At 38.2% G+C, this 22555-nt stretch overlaps 2 protein-coding genes across 3 annotated transcripts; one reads left to right on the top strand and one right to left on the bottom strand.

The window, feature by feature from the left end:
- The first annotated feature begins 4376 nt into the window (after positions 1-4376).
- baalcb (BAALC binder of MAP3K1 and KLF4 b) lies at positions 4377-9889 on the top strand. 2 transcript variants are annotated; one of them, XM_059355719.1, is made up of 5 exons: positions 4377-4532; positions 5325-5503; positions 5906-6124; positions 8676-8875; positions 9725-9889. In XM_059355719.1, the coding sequence occupies exons 3-5, from the start codon at positions 5944-5946 to the stop codon at positions 9887-9889; spliced, it is 546 nt and encodes a 181-aa protein (XP_059211702.1). In that variant the 5' UTR covers positions 4377-4532; positions 5325-5503; positions 5906-5943. The 2 variants fall into 2 exon arrangements, with proteins under 2 accessions (XP_059211702.1, XP_059211703.1); XM_059355720.1 differs by lacking the exon at positions 4377-4532 and adding an exon at positions 4642-4732.
- Positions 9890-10476: 587 nt separating this feature from the next.
- On the bottom strand, positions 10477-15739 carry nme6 (NME/NM23 nucleoside diphosphate kinase 6). The gene is made up of 6 exons (XM_059355718.1): positions 15489-15739; positions 15134-15229; positions 13616-13718; positions 12668-12707; positions 11213-11373; positions 10477-11116 (listed from the first exon to the last, which is right to left on the bottom strand). Exons 2-6 carry the CDS (start codon positions 15224-15226, stop codon positions 10965-10967), a joined length of 549 nt encoding a protein of 182 aa, XP_059211701.1. The 5' UTR covers positions 15227-15229; positions 15489-15739; the 3' UTR covers positions 10477-10964.
- Positions 15740-22555: the final 6816 nt, after the last annotated feature.

Genomic DNA, 22555 nt, shown 5'->3' with positions numbered 1-22555 from the left:
AGTGGAACCATCTCAGTATCAGAGCTGGAAACTTGAGACTTGGACACATATAAGTTAGACTTACATGCAAGTAAAAGAAAAAGACTACTTGTGACCAAGTCATTTTTTGCAAGTGACAATTAAACCTCAAATCTTTGTCCTAAACATATGTTATAATGCCATCTTCACCAGATGTAATTCCATTTTAGAAACAGCATAATAATATCCATCCATCAATTATCTTTAACCGCTTATCCAAACTTGGGTGGCAGGAGGCTGGAGTTGATCACAGCTGACATTGGGCAAGAACAACCTGGTCAGGTCCCCAGACCATCACAGGGCTGACACACAGAGACAGAAAACCAGTCACACTCTCATTCACTCCTACGGGCAGTTTAGAGTTAAACCGATTAAGCCTAAGCTGCATGTTTTTGGACTGTGGGAGAAAGCCAGAGGGCCTGGAGAGAACCCACACTGACACGAGGAGAACATGCAAACTCCACACAGAAGAACCATAAGCTAGAGTCGAACCGGCGACCCTCTAGCTGTGAGTGCTAACCACTACACACTAATACGACATATATGACTTGTGTCAGGACTTACACCAACTTATACACCTCTGTGTTTGTGTGTCACAGACTAAAAAGAAGGGTGTAGCATGTATGAAACCTGATGTTAAGTACATTTTCAATACAATTCAGTACCTTGCGTGCATGTTTGCAACTGAGAGCCTACCCATGATTCACTCCAGTGTACTGTTTGACGGCGCGCCACATTAATCGCCAGGGTAATGGGAAGACAGGCCTATTGACCAGTAGTCCAATAGGACAGAGGGGCAGGACATACAAATCAAAGCTGTCCAGCCTCATATTGACCAGACTGTCCACAGGAAGCGAGATTCATTTGCTGGGTGATGGGGGACGGAGACGGGGGCTGAGCACAGGAAGTCACAGGGATTTAATTCAGCTCAGATGCTGCCAGACCTGCTCAAAATAATGCTTGTATTTAAAGGCCAAGACTCCAATTGATAGTTTAATCCTTCTAGATAATCCCTCCCAGTGAACCATAATTCACTGTCTGCACAAATGAGGCGTCTGGGTTTTGACTTGTCTCTCATACATATATATATATATATATATATATAGGATGGAGGTTCAGTGGTGCAGCAGACAGGAGCGCTCGATAAGTGATGAAGGTGTCTGGAGTGTGTTGACCTGTTGATGGTTTGGGAATCAGTGTGCTCTTCTGTCTTTCTTGTCACTCTTTATTACGTACTGTCTCGGAGGGAAGGAAATGTAATGTAGAGGGCAGAGTTTACACACTGATGATGCTGTAGGCATCAGGAGACCTTCCCAAGAGCTGTAAATCAGATTATGGCACTGTATTTTAAAGTGTTTTGTTCATTAAGTCAGTGCAGACCGGGGCATATACTGTATCCTGTTGCCCATTAGTTCTTCCTCTCAGACGGCTGTGTGACAGGAACAAGTGGTGAGCTTCCCCATTACTGAATTGATCTTCCAGTTGAAGCTCCATTCTTCATCTGTTGTTCGTTATATCCTTCATTGGCAGCTGATACAACAGAAATAAATGAACTTCATTCACAGGAACAGACCTCTCCTTCACAGCAGCTGCATTTTTCAAATGCTATCACTTCAAAGCAGGATGTGATGTTGTTTACTGTCTCTACAGTTCATTGTGGAAATCAAAGATCCAAAGCAGAGAGCTGTGATGAATGTGCACTTTGCTGCCAAGTGAGGAGCTTCACAAGCAATCAATAAAATGCAGTTTTAAGGCAAAACCAACTATGAGGTGGTGAAGTGAATATTTACAGGACGGCAGTACTCTATAGGCTTTTTTCACTTAGGACACTTTGACATGTTCACAGTCGTAAAAGCACAGGCGTAGAAAGTCAAATGAATGAAGACCAACTGTAGGTTATTAATCCTGTATCTAGAGATGTAAAAGTATGAACATTTCATATCACCATTATTGTGATTTTTGTGCTGGTGTTAAAGAAGTGCTGATACACCCAGAAAATCAATTCACCAAGTTCTATTACTGACCAGGAGCATCGCTGGGTTCGCCTGCTGCTGCCCACTCCTGCATTTGTTATGAAGTAGTGGGTGGTGGTCACGAGCATGACTCATACAGCGTTGCCCTTTTCTTTCTACATGTTCTGCAGATACTGTGACCATCTTCAATCAAGTTTCCCTCAGCACTCCAAAAAAAAAAAAGAAATGCGACCACACTCAATTTAAGCAACCCAGGTTGCATGCTGCACCTGCGTCTAGGAAACTGCTGCTTTAGTTGATGATGGACTGTATTTGATAAAAACACGGTTTAAGTGCTAATTAAAATTTGAAACAGTCATACAAACTGAAATATATTACCACGCCTTATCTCTACCTGTATCTCACTCGTCATTCTTAATAGAGACTTCTGCTGCCTGTGAACGATACAAATAGCAATTAAAAACTAAAGCCCCCTATCACATCAGAGCTTTACAGATATGCCAACTTTGAGGAAGTTCTGCATGACAAAGACATTAAACTGTGTGTTTCCAAATTAAAAGTGTGCACATGTTCTTATTCTTTTGCCTGCAGCACCTACTTGTGATAAGTCTGGACATTTTTGCTCAGATTTCTAGATATAACAACCAAAAAAACACCAGTAACACACATATTTACTATATTAACCCTTTAAGACATTATTGAAGGGTTAATTGATAATGTGGGACCTACTGACATTTCCCAGCCAAGTTCTTTAAGTACAGTAGTGGGCTGTGACTGTCCCCTTGTGGGCAGAGTAGTGAACATCTTACTGATGTGTTAGGGTATACATCCAGTAGGTTATAGGTTCCCAGTGCTGTGCCACAGAGTGTGTTTTTGACTGTGAACACTTAACATCCCTCTGAGAGTCACACCTAACATTTTTGAGCTACTTGAAGAGAAACGTCTTGCCCTTTGCAACCTTTGGTCACTCCTAATAATGTGGGGGCCTTATTATTGCCTGCTATGTTGTATTCATTAGGCCCTATTTGTTATCCGCTGATATCATGGAGTATTCCCAGGTTATGTTTTTGTATGACATATTGTCATGCCGCTATGGCTTTTCAGATAAAAAAAAACAGTTCAAATAAGACATTATTCTTGGAAATAGTCATCAGTAAGCTACTTATAGAACAAATAGGAAAGTACTCCAGACACTCCAGAAAATTAACAAACAAGAAATGAAATATTTATATATTTTTATATTTATCCTAGGGGCTACATATTGGAACAAAATAAAACGTGTTTCAACCCCAAAATGATACAGACTTCACATGTTTTGTATAGGTTTTTCCCAATTTTTCTTTTATATTTGGGTATTTGTCTTCCATATTTGACTTAATTAACTTACCATTGCCAAATTACTTTCTGTGTAATCTCTTCTTGTGTTATTTTGTTGTTTTCATTTTCTTCAGTTTGTTTCACCTCATGTCAACGTCATGTGATTATCCTGATTATGTGGCTGCTGTTATATACATTGGCAAGAAAAAGTATGTGAGCCCTTTGACATAACCTAGTTTTCTGCATTAATTTGTCATAAAAATGTGATCTCTAAACCTTTTCACCTTGCTCAAATCTTGTTTCATTGATTGGACTCTAGGTTTGCTAACTCCTGACTCCAAATGGATCTTGATTGAGTCATTAGCTAAAGGGTTCACTTACTTTTTCCACCAGCACTATGAATGTTTCAATGATGTGTTGAATAAAGACGTGAAATATTATTGTTATAATTGTTTGTGTTATTAGGTTAAGCACATTGTGTTTGTCTATACTTGTGACTTAGATGCAGATTAGATCACATTTTATGACAAATTAATGCAGAAAACTAGGTCACTTCTCAGGGTTTATATACTTTTCTTGCCACTGTAGTTGAGGCCACACCTATGATGGCTTTTAGTTTTAATGCCCTGACAAAGCCCTTGAGGTCAAAACATATTTTTATTATGAAGCACCCTGTAGAATAAAGGCTTTCTAGTATTTAACATTTACTTCTCCATTTGTTTATTTTGGAGTGCCTGGATTACATGTCGCTGTTTGTTCTTTCTGTTTTCCAAGAGACATTATTGATTCATGGTTCAATATACAGAGCAAGCACTCATCCATGTTAGGCTACTTTTTTGTATTTTTTTGTGTTAAGAAGCATTAAAACTGCATAGTCTTCATTTTTGCATGGTGTTTAGCTCATTTGGCTGCTTATAATGGACCAAATTGCAGCTAAATGAATGGTGGTTAATCAGAAAATCCATTCATCAATGAGCCCAAACAGGACCAGTATTTAAAGGTTTACCTGGCAACAGATGAGCTAAATCCCCCTCGTACTTTTTAAAATTGCTGTATTTTTAATAAACCCACGTCTCTCCAGTGAAGAGGATGGATGAAGGAGCGGACAGTGCGGACGGACGCGCAGCCTTTCACCCAGCGGACTTTCATTGTTGACATTATGTTAAAGAGTGTGTCTGGCAGACGACACGGAGGAGCAACCGAGGCGACACTCACACATCACCAGTAAGCCTTTATCACATTTCACTGTGCTGTTTATTTTCTCTATTAGCCGAATTAAACGGCGCCGTTTGATTCTCTGTCCGGCATCTTGCAGCATTTTTATTTAGATATAAAATCCACGCTATCGTTGCTGTTTTTCTTTTGGCCTGTAGCGATGCATGGTGCGAGAGTCGTATTCATTTACTGCGCCTTTACCATCACTGGTACGCTTTGATTCCCTTATTTGAGCATTTGTCGGAGAGAAAGCTAATTGAATTACAACACCAGTCGGCATAATGATCTACAGGAGGGCCTGATTGTATCAGCCTAGTGCATCAATAATATTCAGACTTTATGAGCTCTAAGTCAGGGGAGATATCCCTAATTATTACTGATTATTGCTGTTACTTAAACTAAAGATCTGCTCTGTATTTTTATTTTACAAGATGCACTTATTAGATAGATATATAGATAGATAGATAGATAGAGAGATAGATAGATAGATAGATAGATAGGATCAGTAGTGCACATGTGCTACAAAAAAACTAAGCCCCTATATACGCTAACAACAATGCAAATGCTGCAGATCAATGCAGCGTATAGTAAACAGCAAGGACATATAGCACAAAAGAGCTGGTTGCTCATTTCCAGAGGACAGTAATTCATTCAGTCCTTTTGTGTATTGTGCAGAGCAATGCTTGGATTGCTGAAGGCTGTAGTTGTTGAATCAAATGATTCAAGAAAATGTTGTAAAAGGCACAAAATATGCATTTTCATCACTTCTATAACCTCCCTACCCTTCTTTCTATTTCACAGGTGACTGGCTGGTTTTGATGACCGATGGCCTCCTTCACCTGATGGTGCCTTTAAATGCTCATGAAGAAATGTAAATGAGCTTGAGTTAGCACAGAACTTGACCTACTCTATAAAGGATAGAAGTCATTAGAGGCTGATCTTATGAGGACGCTGTTTTTCCCACAGCTGTGTGCTGTGCTGTAAGTATTTTGTGTTTATTTTTGGCTAGCAGCTAATGATTATTTCCATCCTTTACTCATCTGCCAGTTATTTTTTCTAGATTAATTTTTTATCTTCTATAAAATGTCTGATCACAGTTTCCCATTGCAAGGTCTTCAAATTGTGTTTCTTTAAAACCAGCAGGCTCTCAGAGACCCCAGCTGTGGTTAAATACAATGGATTTTCATTTTGTTCTGTGTCTGTGATTGGTGTTGATGCAGCACTACCCCTGCAGCCAAACCCAGAAATAACTGTTCTTAAGAGGTCTAGCTAACCCCACACATAACATTATGCAGGATAACTGGTTAACTGTCCATTTCATATCAAATATTTGTCAGTTCATTTCATCAGTATCACAGCGTCAATAAATCTGTTTCTTCCAGAGTCCAGCTGTGAGGTGAGGGTGCCCTGAGGAAGAGCGATGGGCTGCGGGGGGAGCAGGACTGATGCTCTGGAGCCTCGATACCTGGAGAGCTGGACCAAGGAGACGGAGTCCACATGGCTGACCAGCACCGACACTGATATCCCCCTGTCGTCCATCCAAAGCATCCCCTCAGACAACTCTGAGGCCGGCTTCGCTTCTGAGAAAACAATCAGCCCTGGTGAGAAGAATGAATGAGGATCGAGTGGAGGATTTAAAACTTAATTGGTCTCCTTACAGGAACGGGCAGTAATTTAACTGCAAATGAATAATACATCTATTATTGTAAGAATAAGTACTTAATTAGTATTTAGTGGTTTTGAATTCATAATTATAATTATTTTCAACTGTGAGTATTTTTTTTTAATTAGTTTTTTTCCCCTTGCGACTATCTTAAACCTGTTTAATACATGCTTTTATTCACAGTAGGCAAGGAGGCCTAATGTTATAATAAGTAATTAGACTGGATTTTAAATGCTTCTGTACACTCTTCACATCAAAGTGACACCTCTGTGTCAGTCTATGCACTTCTCTCTATAGGAATAACCCTCTAGGTATAACACGGTTTCCATTTTCGTGAAACACTTGCAGTGGTTATGGACGGCTGACTCAAACAAGAAGCACCCGGAAAATTGAAATTAAGGAAAATGTTTGCGGTCACCCTCATGGCACAAGGATGTGCAGCAGACTGAGCATTTGTAAACCTTTGTTCTTTTAGGGTTCAGTTAGTCAACACATACAGCTCTAAAAACACATGGATGCGATTGTAATTCTACTGTTTTTCCTTGTATCATCGGTGCGTTTGTCTTTGAAGCCGGGAAGAAAAGAATCGGTAAATGGACATAATAGGCTACATCAAACGCCACTGTGCTGAGACAGGACTTGGCTCTCATGGCAACAGATACAGCTGTTAGTGAATGCAGGCAGAGGAGCCTTGATGTAATTGTGAAGACAAATTCAGTTAAGCTCCACTATGAAAAGATCAAACAGATCCAGAATCAGCAGCTGGCAAACACAAAGATTGTATTAAACATTGCTGCCACAATAATGCAACATACATGTACAATTGTAGTGTTGGGAGGATTATTTTTGACATGTCTCACTGCATATTATCCAATACAAGCCATCAAATGTAACATAAATATATATATATATATATATATATATATATATATATATATATATATATATAACATACACTATAACATTACTCAAATTTGATGACAGATTCTCAATACTTGGGCTTACTTCATATTCCTCTTGCTTAACTCATTTGTCTGCCACTTATATTTTAACGCCAAAAACACTTTTCTGACAGTGTCCTGGTTGTGGGTCTCCTCTGCCATCGTCGTGCACTTTTTTATGAGAAATTTGTGTATCATGTGAATTTCAAAGCAAATTAAACAAAAGCAAACTAAAAGGGAACTCATGAGGCACAGACCTCTGCCAAGGACATGCCCTGTCTCGCAATTTTTGACAAAAGTGAAAAATAATTTGTGTATCTACCTCATGGTATGCTCCAAATGTAATGGATTCTTCCTTGGCACGTGCTACACTCTTCTACCACATTTCATGAAAATCAAGCCTGTAGTTTTTCTGTAAACCTGCTGACAAAAAGACAGATAAAAAAAATAAAAGACAGTATTCAGAATACCACGTTTAAAACTGAGGCTGTAACAGAATACAGTTACTAGTATTCTGGATTTTTAACTTGTATTCAATTCCCCCCCCAAACCCTGAATTTATGGTGATGTTTTAAGCAACACAGTGCTCAATTTCCTTTTAAAAGTCTTTGTTCTGTTGGTTTTATTGGCCCCAGTAACAACACATGTGGTCCTGAATATCAACACATCTGTAAGGAGGTTTACATCTGTAAAATACCATCATTCAGCACACTTAACCAACACTTGACATGCATGCAAAATTCTGCTTCAGAATGATATGCAGAGTGCTTTCCATTATCCCTCCCACTTGAATGCTGCATACTGTAGTCAGATTAGTTCAGTGGTGGCGGTAATGCTCCTGTAAGCTCCGACCTGTGACTAATGCTGTTTGATTTCCAAATTACCCACTTCTGCACTGCACAAATCAGAAAAAGTATGATAATAGTTATATTATCAGGGCTAGAATATATCATTCTTTGGTTATTTTGAAAGAAAACGGTAGAACTGAAAAAACTTGCCACAGAAGCCCCTGATTCTTTGATTTAGAAAGATTTAACAGCTTTTATTATTTTTTGTACGTACAAAAATGGTACCATTTCAGCACTTTAATTACTACCAATACCAAGTTATTTGGATGAACATAATTAATATTAGGGGTAAAAAACATAAGCTCCCTTGTGTTATAATTCTTTCATCGTTCTTTCATGAGCACCGTTATACAGTAGTTCTTTGTGGGTACAATAGTTCTATAGGTCTGATATAGCCAATAGCATGTGCTCTGAAATCACTTCTTAACAGATAAGAGGCAAGTCCATTTTTAGGCTTACAAGGATCGTAAAACAAGCTTTTTACATTACATGTCATCACGCTTTTGTACAAAGCGACTTACAATAAGTGCATTCAACCTGATGGTACTAGACATAGACCACAGGAATCAAGTAAGTACATAACTTTAAGAGCCAACTGTCATTGCTAAAGGAGTGCTATATGTTAAAGAAGAGAAGAAGAAATAAAAACAAGAGCATTTTTTTAAATTTCAGACCAAGTTGAGGTTTTGTTTTGTTCCAGTTCCAGATTTCTTTGAAGACGGCCTCCCTCTTCCTGCTCAGGCCTACCTAAAGGTCTGTTCAGCCGTGTCTGAAGTCAGTCTGAATGACGTGAAACCCAGCAGCCCTCCTGCAATACTGGACTCTCCATCCAAGGAGGCGGTGTCGCCGTCATCCGGCACCACAGTGCAGCGCAGGAGTGTCCTACACACTGAAGAGATTGTAAGACTCTCAAATATTAAAGCACATTATCCTTTCTGTTCATTTATCAAGTCAAAATAATGACTTGTGGGAGACCTGTTTTCATTTTTTTGTCCTCCTCGTATTTTAAAGTTGACGCTAAAACAATTAAAAAAGTGGAATAACTTTCTTAGTCCATTTTAAACAGCAAGTGTTTTGATAATCAAATTTTAATTTTAGTCATTTTTAAGATGGTTCCATCTTCTTAATTTGATGTTCCTTTGATCAGGAATAATTGATAATATACCGGTAATATACAAATTGATCAATATTGAAAATAGCATTAGTTGCAGCCTTAGTAACTCTGTTTTTATTAAACGTCTTTGTGGATTACTTGATTCCAATTGGTCAATCACAGCATTCTACAGTCTTTTTTATAACTAAATAGCAGACCAATGCTAACAATTTTTTTTAAATAATCAAGTCAATATTTTGCATCTAATTATTGATTGCTTTAGCAGGTAGCGGTGTCATGAGTGGGATAATGTACCGTGAGCAGGTCATTATGAGAAATAAACCACTCTGTCAGGGGTTATATCGCAATAATGACCTGCTCACTGTACATTATTCTTGATGGATGGATGGACTTTATTGATTAATTACTGAAATATGAGCACACATTAGAACACCTTAAAACCAATAAAAGATTAAAAAAAACGGGCATTTTTGTATCAAAAAGTCACCACATCAATAGATGATCTAATTAGATTTGGGGTACCCCACTACATTCCGTAGCTCTACCACCCACCCAACTTCTCGTACCGTAATCTCAACAATCTTTACAGCAACTGAAATATTTTTGTAATATCGTATCTTTTTATTCTTCATCAGACAAAATGGCAGGACAATCGTATGTCGACAAAGCAGGTGACCATCACAGTGACACAGAGTATCCATCAGGTGGACAAGAACGGGAAGGTGAAGAAGTCCCTCACCACCTACGAGGTTATGAAACCTGTGGAGAGCCTCAAACAGGTGGCCACACAAAACACTTGAGGTCAGGGAGACAGGAGGAAGCCAAAGAAAAGTGAAGATGACTGTGAAACGAGTTCAAGGTCTTTCCAGAGTGATGAGACTCTGAACTGTATAATTTAAATTGTCTAATTGAAAACATTTTATTCAACAAAAAAGAAGAAAACTTAACTTGGCCATATTGTATTTAATACTGTGAGGTGTTCTTCTGCTATGGTGCCTGTTACAGTAGTGTCTTGAAGACAATGACATGTAAAACTGTAGATTGGTCAGAAAAAAATGACAAAAAGTGACATTTACAGTCCAGAACAAAAATAAACGAAGATTCATAATTTCTCACAACAGACAGGAAATCATTTCTTGGCACATTTCAAGTTTCTCAAGTGACCCAAAATGCCTTCTCACCCTCATTTTAGGATGGTTTTGAGGATGAATAAACTTTATGTGTAAAGCTATTATTAAATATTCATACACTATACATACAGTATTGTTATTTGACATTGATACACAAGTGATGGCTGCTGTGCTACAATCTGTATGGCTCAGGAAACTGAAATCGACTGTGATGATTGCACTTTTTGCAGTGAAGCCTGGACAGTTCGTGATGACAATGTAAAACACTTTCTTTCTACGTTGTGTCGTTTTGTACAATACAGTGTTACATTTTCTTATCTAGTCATGTGTGTTTTCTAATGACAATAAATTAAACAAAACATTTATGGTCCTTTTTTAATGGCTTCATGAGCTGTATGTCTTTCATGTTCAAGGAAAACAACATTTGGCATTTAGAGAAGCAGCGACGACAAAAAAAAAGATATGCATCTCTGGGGTCATCATACAGTATACATTATATGTTGGCTATATAGTCATTTTCCATGGTTTTATTGATCATGATTTTGGTTATTATCAAGAAAACCATGGAAAATGGCTAGATATCAGATACCAGACATTAAAATGAACAAGAAATTGAAGAAAGCAAGGGTGGTCTAATATTTTTTTTCCATGACTGTACATGGCATGTAGGATTGCAGCATTTTCTCTGGCAGCTTGCATTTTTGAATGAGTTTCAGTAACAGCTGAGTTTCAGTAAGTTGTGGTGTCAGCTTTGTGAAGAAAGTGTGTGGATTTGTTTTTGCTTGTCGTAATGTATTTGTCCTGATCTGAACGATGGCTCTTGCTTCTCCATCCATTCCTCCATACAGAAGTCAGGGAAGAAGAAACTGATTTCTCTTTGTGCCGACTCAACAGAATCTGGAGAGATTAAAAATATAACCATTTCAAAACCAGATAATCAGTGTGTGATTTCACAGCCGATGTAAACTTGTTACAACATACAGTATTTCCTACCTGAGCCATGAGTTGTGTTTCGTGTGTCTGTGAGTCCAAACTGCGCTCTGATACAAGCCGGCGAGGTGTATCTGGCTCTGAACACTTTGGTTGGTCCCATCAGTTCTCTCCAGTGGTGTATGGCGTCCTCTCTGGCTAAAATATACGCTCGCATCGGACCACTGTGAGGAAAGAATTCAACAGCAGTTTATGAATCGATGAAACAGTCAAACATTATTCCATGTAAGCCTACAGTCTTTGCAAAATCATATACTGTGGCATCCCATTCCAACTGTAAAGAAATAAGATTGAAACTCAGCTTTGTGAAGATCCTGCTATAATGAGAAACTTCCTCGACATAATGCTTTAGTATCTCAAAATCATGAAATTTATCTCAAAATAATAATACCTTGTATCCCAAAATGAGGAACTTTCTCAGTGTTTGTACTTTGGCCTACTATTAAATCATTATTTTGAGAAAGTTTCTTATTATTTTGAGAGATACTGCATCAGTATTTGGAGATAAGTCATTCGTTTTAGATACCAAGTCATCACTTTGAGTAAGTTTCTCATTATTTCCATAAATTATTATTTCTGAGGTACAAAATCATTATTTTGAGAAAATCTGTCATTATTTAAGACACTAAATCACTATTTTGAGCTACCAAGTTATTATTTCAACATACAAAAGTCAATATTACGAGAAAGTTTACTATTATTTTAATATTAATTCAACATTTTGTTAAAAATTATGATTATGAGATACATAGTCATTGTTTAAATAAAGTTTGTCATTATATGGATCTGTATTTTTCATCATTTTGCCAGAAATGCTTTCCATGGGCTCTGTGTGGCTGTTACACACGTTTTATTTTAAACACTGGATGCTTTCTATGCTTCAGTGGAGAGCCAGAAATTGACTCTTTGTACACATTCAATCTATTCTCTCCTGAACCTCTGGGGAACCAAGCACTGCCATGAATACATATCAGTTTATCAGTTTTAGCTAAACAATGCTGACGTGCTGAGGATGCTTCGTACGTCTCCCGTAATACAGACGGCAACCAGAGCGAGGTTGCTGTAGCAACTACCGATTTAGTGCTGTGAAATGACATTGTGATGACGAGCACCTTTTGCAATCCAGAGGGGGCCATGTGGAGCTATTGTGAGCAGGCTGCTTGGTGATTTTCAGACAATTGCTCCAGGGCTGTTGTCCGCTGGTAATTGAAACGCCTGATGTGATGTTTCAGAAAATGATTCACTGGTGACTTGCTGAGCGTGAAAGTGGAGCCCCATTGAATGATGTGTGCCTTTTCTGTGTCAGCTTAGTGAGTTTCGTGCTACGGAAATGTCTCTGGTATACCATTTTAAGTACATCAGGCAGAACAAACAGCATTTATCCAGTAAGTGAGTAATTCAACTAGTGCGGTCATTGTTCGGGAAATGTATATGTAAGACGTTGGTGAGGAGGCTTACCTTGACATGAATTCAACAAGTCTTTGGTAGAAGAATCGCCCTATGAAGCAAAACAAAAGCAAATTACACAGAGCTTTAACACACAGGTGGTTATTTCAACTGTGCTAAAATGCAACATTGTACTAATGAAAGGAGAAAGACCAATAAAAGACCAAATGCAATAATAAGAAGTTGTTATCTTAATCCACACATTGGGCCTCGTTCGCCAATATCTTCTTAAGAATCTTCTTAGATTCTTTCTTAAGTCCTTCTTAAGAAGATTTCTAAGAAGACCCTATGTCAGATTCATCAACGTGTTCTTAAGCCGCTGAATTGTTCGCGCCGTGTTCTTAAATTGATGAATGCCATCTCCTCGTAAATTGAGCAGGCGTGCCAGGTGAGTCTAATTAACATAGGATTAGCATAGGTAGCCACCCATTAATGCCCATAAAAGGACCCATAAAAAGGACTGCAGGGCCATGTGAAGACGCCACACAGAGGAAACAGCAACAGAATGACTAAACCAAAGCGTAATTCAGTTGGAGCACAGGTAAAAAGAGAAAAAAACTTTAGCAGTTCATAACTAGAAGTTCTGCTGCAGGAGATCACTTGGAGGAAGAAAATTATTTTTAGCAGCCTTAGTGCAGGTTGCAACAACACAAACAATTTATTTTCTGGAATAACTCCTTGAAGTCCTGCAGAGCCAACTTGCAACAGAACCAGAACGGACAGAGCCAACCTACCTGCCAACTTCAGTGCACAGTACACCAGTTTTAATTCGGCGTGTACCTTCTAGCAACTGCCTCGAGTTTGGCATTATGGATGCTCTGCTGTAGCAAAGGATGAAACACTTGCTTTAACCTACATGCATATAGTCCATATAATGTGTCTGCTGGCTCCAATGCTCATGCAGATGGACTCGATAAACCATCACATAGTTTATCTAATTACATTTGTGTGTCCACACACCTGAATGTTCAGCGTAAAACCTCTCGGAGTCCTGTCTCCGCCATGCAAAATTTTTGCATCGGACAATCACAAAGTTGTTGTCCAGGATTCTCTGGTGAAGAGCCTGGAAGAAAAAATATGTTGTTTTTAGTTTGTTGTTCCATACTGTAGCTAATGATAATGAATAAACTACATCTAAAGAGGGTTGGTTCACATACAGGGTACTGTGTGCAGATGTATTTTTTAAAAAGCTAAAAGGGCAAGCATTTCAGAATTATTATCATAGCTGCTGGTATTAGAGCTGCCAGAGGGATATACTTATACAGCCTTATATTCTGATACAAAAGGTCATTCTCCTCTTTATAAGGCAAAAACAGGTGTAAACTGGTGAACTTTGTGGGGCTTTAAAATTGGACCTTTTGATAATGGAATATTTTATGACTGACACTGCTTTCATGACTTTGATGCCTTGGGGATTGTGAATCTGTCAAGACAGCGAATGGAGCTGCTTCTTTACTGTTTGGATTTAAAGTGAGCATATCGAAGGCTTAGGTTATGCCAGTGAGCAGGCCACTCCTTGGAAATAGTTTATACAGAATAATTGTATAGAATAACTAAAGAAGGCACATAGAAAATGTTCAGTTTGTGAAGCCAATTTGTTTGTCAGCAAATGACTGATGACTGATTTCAAAAGTCAGCTCAAGAAAATGCCTATGGATCAAATAATTGCACAATATGGTTAATATCCATGTGTCGTGTTTAGTTGTGAGTATGTGTGTTTTGCTCATGCTGTTTCCAGATGTCGAAAAAATGGGGTTAGAACTTCAAACTAATAGAGATCACCATAAAACCTCCCCAGTAGATTACTTACATTTAAACATTTAAAAAATATGCATTATCTATCTGGTGAATGTAGGAGAAAACTACAGACAAAAATAGACAAAGTGAGGTCAAATAAAAACTTGGGTGTATTTTGCATGTTCTCTTAGTCTCGCAGTATTCTGAAAGAAGACATGTTATGGAAGCCCAAAATCTCAAGATTGACTTGAATAAGTCTGGAGAGAGTAAACTCAGAAACAGAATCTGCTGTATTGGCTAAGTATGTGTGCAACATACAAGGAATTTGACTCTGGATTTACAATGCTCTCAGAAGTACTTATATAGAATAAAGACAATCAATTAAACACAATACACTGGGCAATAAGTTAGAGGAAAAAGTGCACAAAAAAAAACAATACACAAAAGTGTGCATATATACAAATATCGTCACACTGTTAAAATAAAAAGTTAGGCGACTATTTTAACAGGGTGACGATATTATATTTATGTTTATATTAAATAATATAAACAATATACAAGTGGTGGATGATTGCTCCGGCATATTTATGGTGATGCACATATGCATACACATACTTCCTACCATTGGCAGTGTGTGGATGTGTTCATTGTTGGGTATACTAACCCAGGGTCAATGCTTATCTGTAACAGTTATTGAAGGATTTATGTGACACGGTCAGACAGGGGGTGGTGTTAGCTCACCTCCAGCATCACAGGATGAGCCACAGCATCTGGTTTGATGACCGCCAGGGTGAGCTGCAGCACTTTGGACAGGCAGCGAGCTGTCAGTAACATTATCTACAGAAAAGACAAAAACCACACGTTGTATTATACAGTGTGTCAACAGTTAGCTTAGCGCAGGGAAATGCAGCTTTAGCTAGCGGTTTATACGCAGCTTTAATTGGTTTTAGCGTGAACCTCGCCAAAATAATTGCTGTAAACATACGCCGAAAAGTAGTTTATTCACACTTGAACTGCTCGTGTTGTATCTCAACTAAATTAAACTGTTTATATTTCCTTTCGCATTAACGTTAAGTTGGTACCTATAGATACCAACCTGTTTCCAGATGCTGGTCAGTTGGAAGAGGAGAGCACTGCAACGGTTGCCGCCATGAAGCAAATAAAAACTCGGTACTTTGACATTAAGTCTCCACTCTGTGTCTAGACATTGTAGAATTTGTTTCTGCAAATAAATAGTATAATATTAACGTGTTTTTAAAAGTTAATGTGAGAAACATTCGCTGAATGGTAAATCGGTCCGGTCAGTCCGTTCATTAATACCGTCCCCAGAAACTAACCCAGCACTTCATGTTCCCACTGCGAGAGAAACAATTTTCCATATCCTCTCTGTCCAATGAGAAGCATTTATCTCCAATTTGGTGATTCTGATTATGAATTTGTATGATTTGTATGAAGCTGAAGGATCAAGTGTTCCTTTATGGGTTGAGAGAATTATTTTACTTTTTTTAAATAAACTATTTGTTAAAGTTGATAATACTCACATACGTATTCTTAAGTATAAGCCTCTGATGGGTTAGTGGAGTATTTGCTGCTTCATTTTTAACTTTTAGACTTAGATTATTCTTTACCAAATTTAATTTGATTATTTTAGCAAATAAAACAGCCTTCCTTTGCCATGTGAAATCAAATTGATTGGCCCTTTATGTCAAATGATGAACTATAGGCTACATCTTGTGAACTGAATTGTTCTTTTTTATTATCCTCTCTCACTATCAACTACAATATAGTTAAATAATCACAATTCTCTAAAGTTGTTTCATTTGGGACTTTAAAATGAAATGAGCTAAAGTCACAGTTCACATTTTAAAACAGAACTCTTAAGTGCAGTGAAGTGCAGATTATGTTTGGGCTTTTGATGAATCGATGCTCTCGAGGAGCTGACAGTCTCTGGGGAGAGACATCGACATGGCAGCCACAAGCAGAGACTGGAAAGAGGCAGATATGCCTCTGGGATTTCATCAATGTGGGAGATCAGACATACAGTATGAGTTACAAATACGGAGCACATTCCAGCGATGCAAAATGGTCACACCCTTGAAAAGAGGAGGCTGTGTGAGGGGTTTGACATTCAGAGAGAGAATAGGAGGGAAGAAAGGGGGGATGGATGTCCCACATAGGTTTCTCCCACCTGCCCATGTCATGTGACTTGGGGTGACACCACAGCTGTTACCGCCCATGTGGGGGAAGGAGAGAGGAGGAGCTGGGTGGGTGAGGGGGTTTAATGGATATAACATATATGTTCCTATATGCAGAACTTTGTACCTTTACTATATGTGGTGGAATATTATTTTCTTAAGTAAAAGTGTCCATACCACAATATGAAAATACTCCATTGCAAGTGTTATCAGCTTCATTTATTTAAAATATTGTAAATCATAAGCAAGTAATTACACTTCACAAAAATATTACATTAGTATGTCAGGGAACAATAAATTTAAGTTTCAAAATAAGTTTGCATGAACTACAAGTTCAGTTATTCAAATAAAAAATTCACCTGAAACACGATAAAAATTCCCAACTAGCCTTTTTTTCAGAAGTGGTCCCAAGCCCAAAAACCCCTCATTTATTCTGCAATTATTTGTTTTAAACATTTAATGCAAAGTTTATACAGTCTGTTATGTCAATAACAATATACTGTATATGTACAGTGCTATGTTATGTTTTACGTACAGTTTATAATGATAATAATTATGTCTCAGATATTCAATGTGGACCGAACATTTCGGATGGTGAACATATCTAGGAATTAAAAATTCCTTATCTTCTTTGATGGTGTCTTTCTCTTCCAATCTCTATAGATCGTTTTGGATAATTTGTGTCCTCAAAAAGATTAAAACCACCTATTGTTTTACAGGATGAACAGGTTTCAGGATGGAACAGAGGCCTCCGTTGATCACTGCTGACTCCCGCTTCAAACATCCTCAGCTGGGCGGCTGATTCAGCTGATCCCCCCCCTTCCCCCTCTGCCCGCCATAAGCTCCATCTCTTGTTTTATGCTGCTGCTGCTGCTGCTGCCGCTGCCTCTCCAGCAGTTGTCGTTCCCTTTTGGTGGGAGTCGGGCAGCTGACTGACGACCCCCACAGGAGCTTGGGTGTCCGTAGGCTGCTCTCACATTCATTCATCCAGCAGGAGCCATGGTAAAGGAGCATATGGGAATTTGTGACATATAGTACAAGGGAGAGCATTTTTCAAAGTTGGAGGGAAAGTTGGAGTCATGTAATATAAAACCATATATTTTGATAATGTCTTTTTCTCACAAACAGGTCTAGATTGAGTCACAAAAAAGGAGCAATAAAGGTTCAAAAGATTAAAAAACTGAATGATTTATTAACAAAATGATGTGTTGTCTTAGAAGATGGCTGGTGTGTGGATGGCTGGAGAATGTGATCTGTGCAAACAGAATAAAAAATCTTAAATCAACCAATTACTGTATGTAGTAAATAACTATATACACTGTATGTTTGGTTACACTTAATTTTACCGCTCCCATACATTTCTATAACACAAGTTCAACCTATTGTATTTGATACTTTATTACATTATTGTTTTTACTACTGTTACATTGTACCTCATACATCTTATGCAGTGACACATTCAGCTTACCACACATGGTTTTTACTGCCTGTGCAATGCATTTTTATATGTATGTATCCAGCACTATTAAGGTGAGACAATACAGGTGAATAAAAATTGTCCGATAGATGTCAACATGAAACATCCCTAGATGATCTATTACATTATTTTCTAAAAATCACAACTTTGAACTACAAGTGTTGAAATATGCAAATTAGGCACACTCTCCCAGAACAGAAATATGAACACTGGGAAAAAAAAACAGGTTCAAAATTCTTGTTTCATTTTGTTGACATATTATAGTCAAAAGTTTTTATCGAGGGGATTTTAATAATCTTTTTTTCACTTCATGAATACAGTTTATACTGAAGTGAAGATTTCTGGCTTAGAGTTTGAGAAATTTGGAGAAAACCGCCTGTGCATTACTTTGGGAATGTCATTGTAATGAAGGACTTTATAAATAAACTTGACTCATTCTGACATTTAAAGCTTCCTCTCATACATCTCACATCAGAGGTTTCCCTAATTTGTGAGAAAATGACCCACACTCTGGTTTGACCTGTATACTCTGGTGCACATTGATCCACCACATTGCAGCTCACCTGTCACCCGGTCACTCAGAGGCCGCCTGGCTGTTACAACAGGGCCAATTAAAGGGGGACACGGGCCCCAGTGTGACACCCAGAACCCTTTTAAGTCTTAAGTGTTTGGTTGGTGAGAAAAGTCAGGGATGCGTTTCCTGTTCTGACACCTTTTGGGGCTTTAGTAACAGATCAGAGCCTAATTAGGGCGCCGTCTCTCAAGAAATCAATAAACCTTCAGGGTGATTGAAAGTTAACCACCATATTAACTTGTTAAAAAATAGCTTATTCACAATAATAAGACCTGCACCTTATCGTTAGAATTAATAGTTTTTCAGTCCTTCATTCTCAAATCTAATGACCTCAAAACATCCATCAAAATCCCCCTGTCCCCTCTGTGAATCCCAAGAGTAAGTCGCCTTCACCTCTCCATCACCTGTTTTCTCTTTTAGCCTAAATGCCAGTGACCTTTGACCTTTCTGCTCCATTGCTTCACCACCACACGGGACCAGGCTTCTCGCAACAGCTGTGTCAACCTCAGCCCTGGCAACTGGTGTGCCCAGGGAAGGACAGAGAGTGGCATTAATGTCAGAGCACGTTATGAGTCAGCAACACGGTGCTGTCTTCTCTTTGTTCGGATCAAACAGTTGTACATTTTGGTTTCTCATTGAAGTGCTGTTATCCTTTACCAGTTTTAGATTTAGATTTCATATTGTAGGTTATTTCCCTCTAATATGCTGCATATTTCTGCTTTTCTTGTTTCTAAAGAATACATTTAATACCATATAATCCATGGCAGTCATGGGAGGTGTATTCAGATCTTTTACTAAAATAAAATACAGAATAAAATCACTCTGTTACAAGTAATACATTTAAATTCTGATTCAGTATGATGAAAAATGGAAAATATATATACTATAATAATATATATACTAATATATACTGCTGGGAAGTTTAATCCATAAAAATATATCATGTAGTGAAGTAAGATTTATATAAGACTGTAGTGGAGTGGAAGAATAATATAGTATAAACCTTTGCAAAAACTTTGAGAAATGATTTGTTAACATAGCTTCACTCTGTAAAATCTTAAAACATTTTTTCAGTAATAATTTTACCAAAAAATCTTGAAAAAGAGCATCCAATCAGATGGGAGATGTAATTGGTGCTTTCAGTCACATTTCAAAGGTTTACTCTCCACCTCCCACAGGGAGTCTCCCTCAAAGAACAGGGGTTAATCTGTGAGGTTGTCCCATCCTGTGCATGTGCAGGACCTGGTCTGGTGTCAGCTGCCAGTTTATTTATACCAATAGAAATTCATGCTATCCACTGTTGAAGAAACTGGTCTGGGGTTAGTGAGTCTAACTCCTACCTGCTGTCCCGAGGGAAATTATTTCCTCCTGCCAAGAAAAGTGTGTTGTGACCTCCCCAGAAGCAGTGGGACATTGGCAGCGGGGTAGATGGGTATGACAGAGGGGAACAAAGTGATTAGCAAACGGGGGCCCCGGTATGTGAACATGGGTTAAAAATAACCTCACTGACCCAATTTGTAGATAACATGGAACACAACCGCTGTGCCCCCACGCTGTCTTCTTCCAATTTTGGCTTAAAGGGAAAGTTTAGATTTTTTGAAATGGGGTTGTATGAGGTGCTTAAAAGAATCAGTATCAAAAATCTGTGTATTATGTACAGTAGATGGTGGCAGGCATGCCAACAGTTTGGAGAAGACGACAGGAGTACCAGAACAGAAACTAAGCAATGTACTAATGTGGATGGGGGCAGCAGCATATTGTATTTTAGCTAGCTAAAAAAAGGCAGTTTAATTGTATATTTAGAATATTTCTTCCATTTACCTTGTCGTCAGACAGCCCTGTAAGTTTACATGGGGGGAACTGAAGCAGTTATCTACGCCAAATTATTACAATATTGGGGAATTATTACATTATCAGGACTTGCGAAATGCAGGCTAACCTGATAATGTAATAACTTCCCATTAATGTAATACTTTATTACATTATTGGTAAAAAGTGTATTACATTATTGGGAAATGCACTTTATTACATTATTGGGAAGTTATTACATTATCAGGTTTTATTACAATTTCAATGGACTCAAGTGCAGATTTTTATTACATTAACGGGAATTTATTACATTATCAGGTTCTACAACGCTCTTGTTTAAGCCACCAGACTCCATTGAAAAAATCTGTATTTTTATCTCATAGAACACAAGAGTTGCTTATCCACTGCTGCCTCAATCTTTTATTATGGTTGCATTATTGTTTGACTTTTGCGAGTCCTAACTAACCCTTCAAAACATTTAAGTCATACAATACCACAAACAAACTAAATGGTTGTGACAGCAGTAGACCAGCAACTCAGATGTTCTGTTAGGTAAAATTACTGTTATTGTCAATGGAGTCTGGTGGCTTTGATCAGAGCATAGAACGGCTTCAGTTCCCTGTCGGAAAGAGCTATCTGAAGGCAAGGTCAAAATATTCTAAATATAGTGTACACTTTAACAGATTTTGAATATTTTAGGTGTCTGAAATATGTTTTGCTGCTGTCCCAGTACTTGTTTCCTGCCTGCTTCTCCAAACTGGGGAAATACTGCCCACCCTCTACTTTAGGTATTACTCTGACTATGTAAAGTACCTCAAACAATCCCACTTCAAAAAAATCCACACTATTCCTTTAATTTTTCAAAAGAAATTACTTTAGAAGGAGTGAAATCTAAACGTTGAATCACATTCATACATTAAGTGAACATGCTTTGTTAGAGTTTTTAATTAAAATCTTTAAATGATCTCCAGACTGGTGATGGAACTCAAATCAAATAAGCAGATGAGGGGTTGACAGTGAAAAAAAATCACAGAGTAAGACGAGATCTTTTGCATGATGCATGACACATGATGAAAGAGAAGCAGATGATTAGATGAGGGACTTTGGCTGATGTGTTTGTCGGCCTGTGAGCCAGTATGTGACAGTGATGATCAGCTGTCCCATTTAGGAGGAACAGCAGGATTATGATTTGTGTCTTAACCATTGTGTCCGGTGCGGGTGACCAAGAATCTACTCAACAACACAAGTCATCTGATATTTCTAGCCCTCCAGATATATCTGGCAAGGCCGTGGCGCATAGCTGACATTAGTGGAAATGTTGCATTTGTGATACACCCTGGCTTTGGGCCATGGGAAATATTGAACAACTGTCGAATTTAGACAACATCCTGTGGCGGAGAGAAAACGGGAGCTACAAAGATGCGATGGGGTGGCTATTTGTGGATGGCGAGTGCCTCGAAAATAGCGAGAGTTTTAGGTTTCAATATAAGCCCCCCTCTCTGAGCTCGAGCTTTCTGTGAATGAGGCCCGGGTTCCTATCACACCCAACCCCAGCGCTGATTTTAGAACACAGGTGTTGACCTTAGTGGAGCGGCTTGTGCTTGCAGCAGAGGAAAATGAACCCCTGAGCTCGGCCTGGTTGCCTCTACAGTATTGGTAATCACTATATGCTCGCACAGATGCTTTTAAACAGTCATATATGGATCTACAGATTCTATATGATCACTTAGAAGATCATTAGAGCAGAAGAAATCTAATACTTGAGGCTTAATCGTTGATGGCTGCTTTAATTAGATTGGTAGCACTTTCTGTGAAGCCCACGTCTTTAATGCATCATGAATATACTTATAATGCATTCAAATCTACTTATAGCACTGCATACATTCCGTTATAAATAGCACTCGTAAATATCCATAACAATAATCATAACATATATATTAAAAAGCATTTTATAAATACTTATGAGGTTAAGTATCATGACTCAATTACTTTTTTAATTACAACCCCTGTTATCATACATTAAAATGTGATTATAAGTTACTCTCAATGGTCATTGTGTGCTTTAAGTGAAGTAATGAAACTCCTGAAGTATAGAAAGATATAATACA

Source organism: Centropristis striata, chromosome 18 (genome assembly GCF_030273125.1).
Source record: "Centropristis striata isolate RG_2023a ecotype Rhode Island chromosome 18, C.striata_1.0, whole genome shotgun sequence".
Lineage (NCBI taxonomy): Eukaryota > Metazoa > Chordata > Actinopteri > Perciformes > Serranidae > Centropristis > Centropristis striata.
This window is presented reverse-complemented; position numbering and strand designations above follow the sequence as displayed.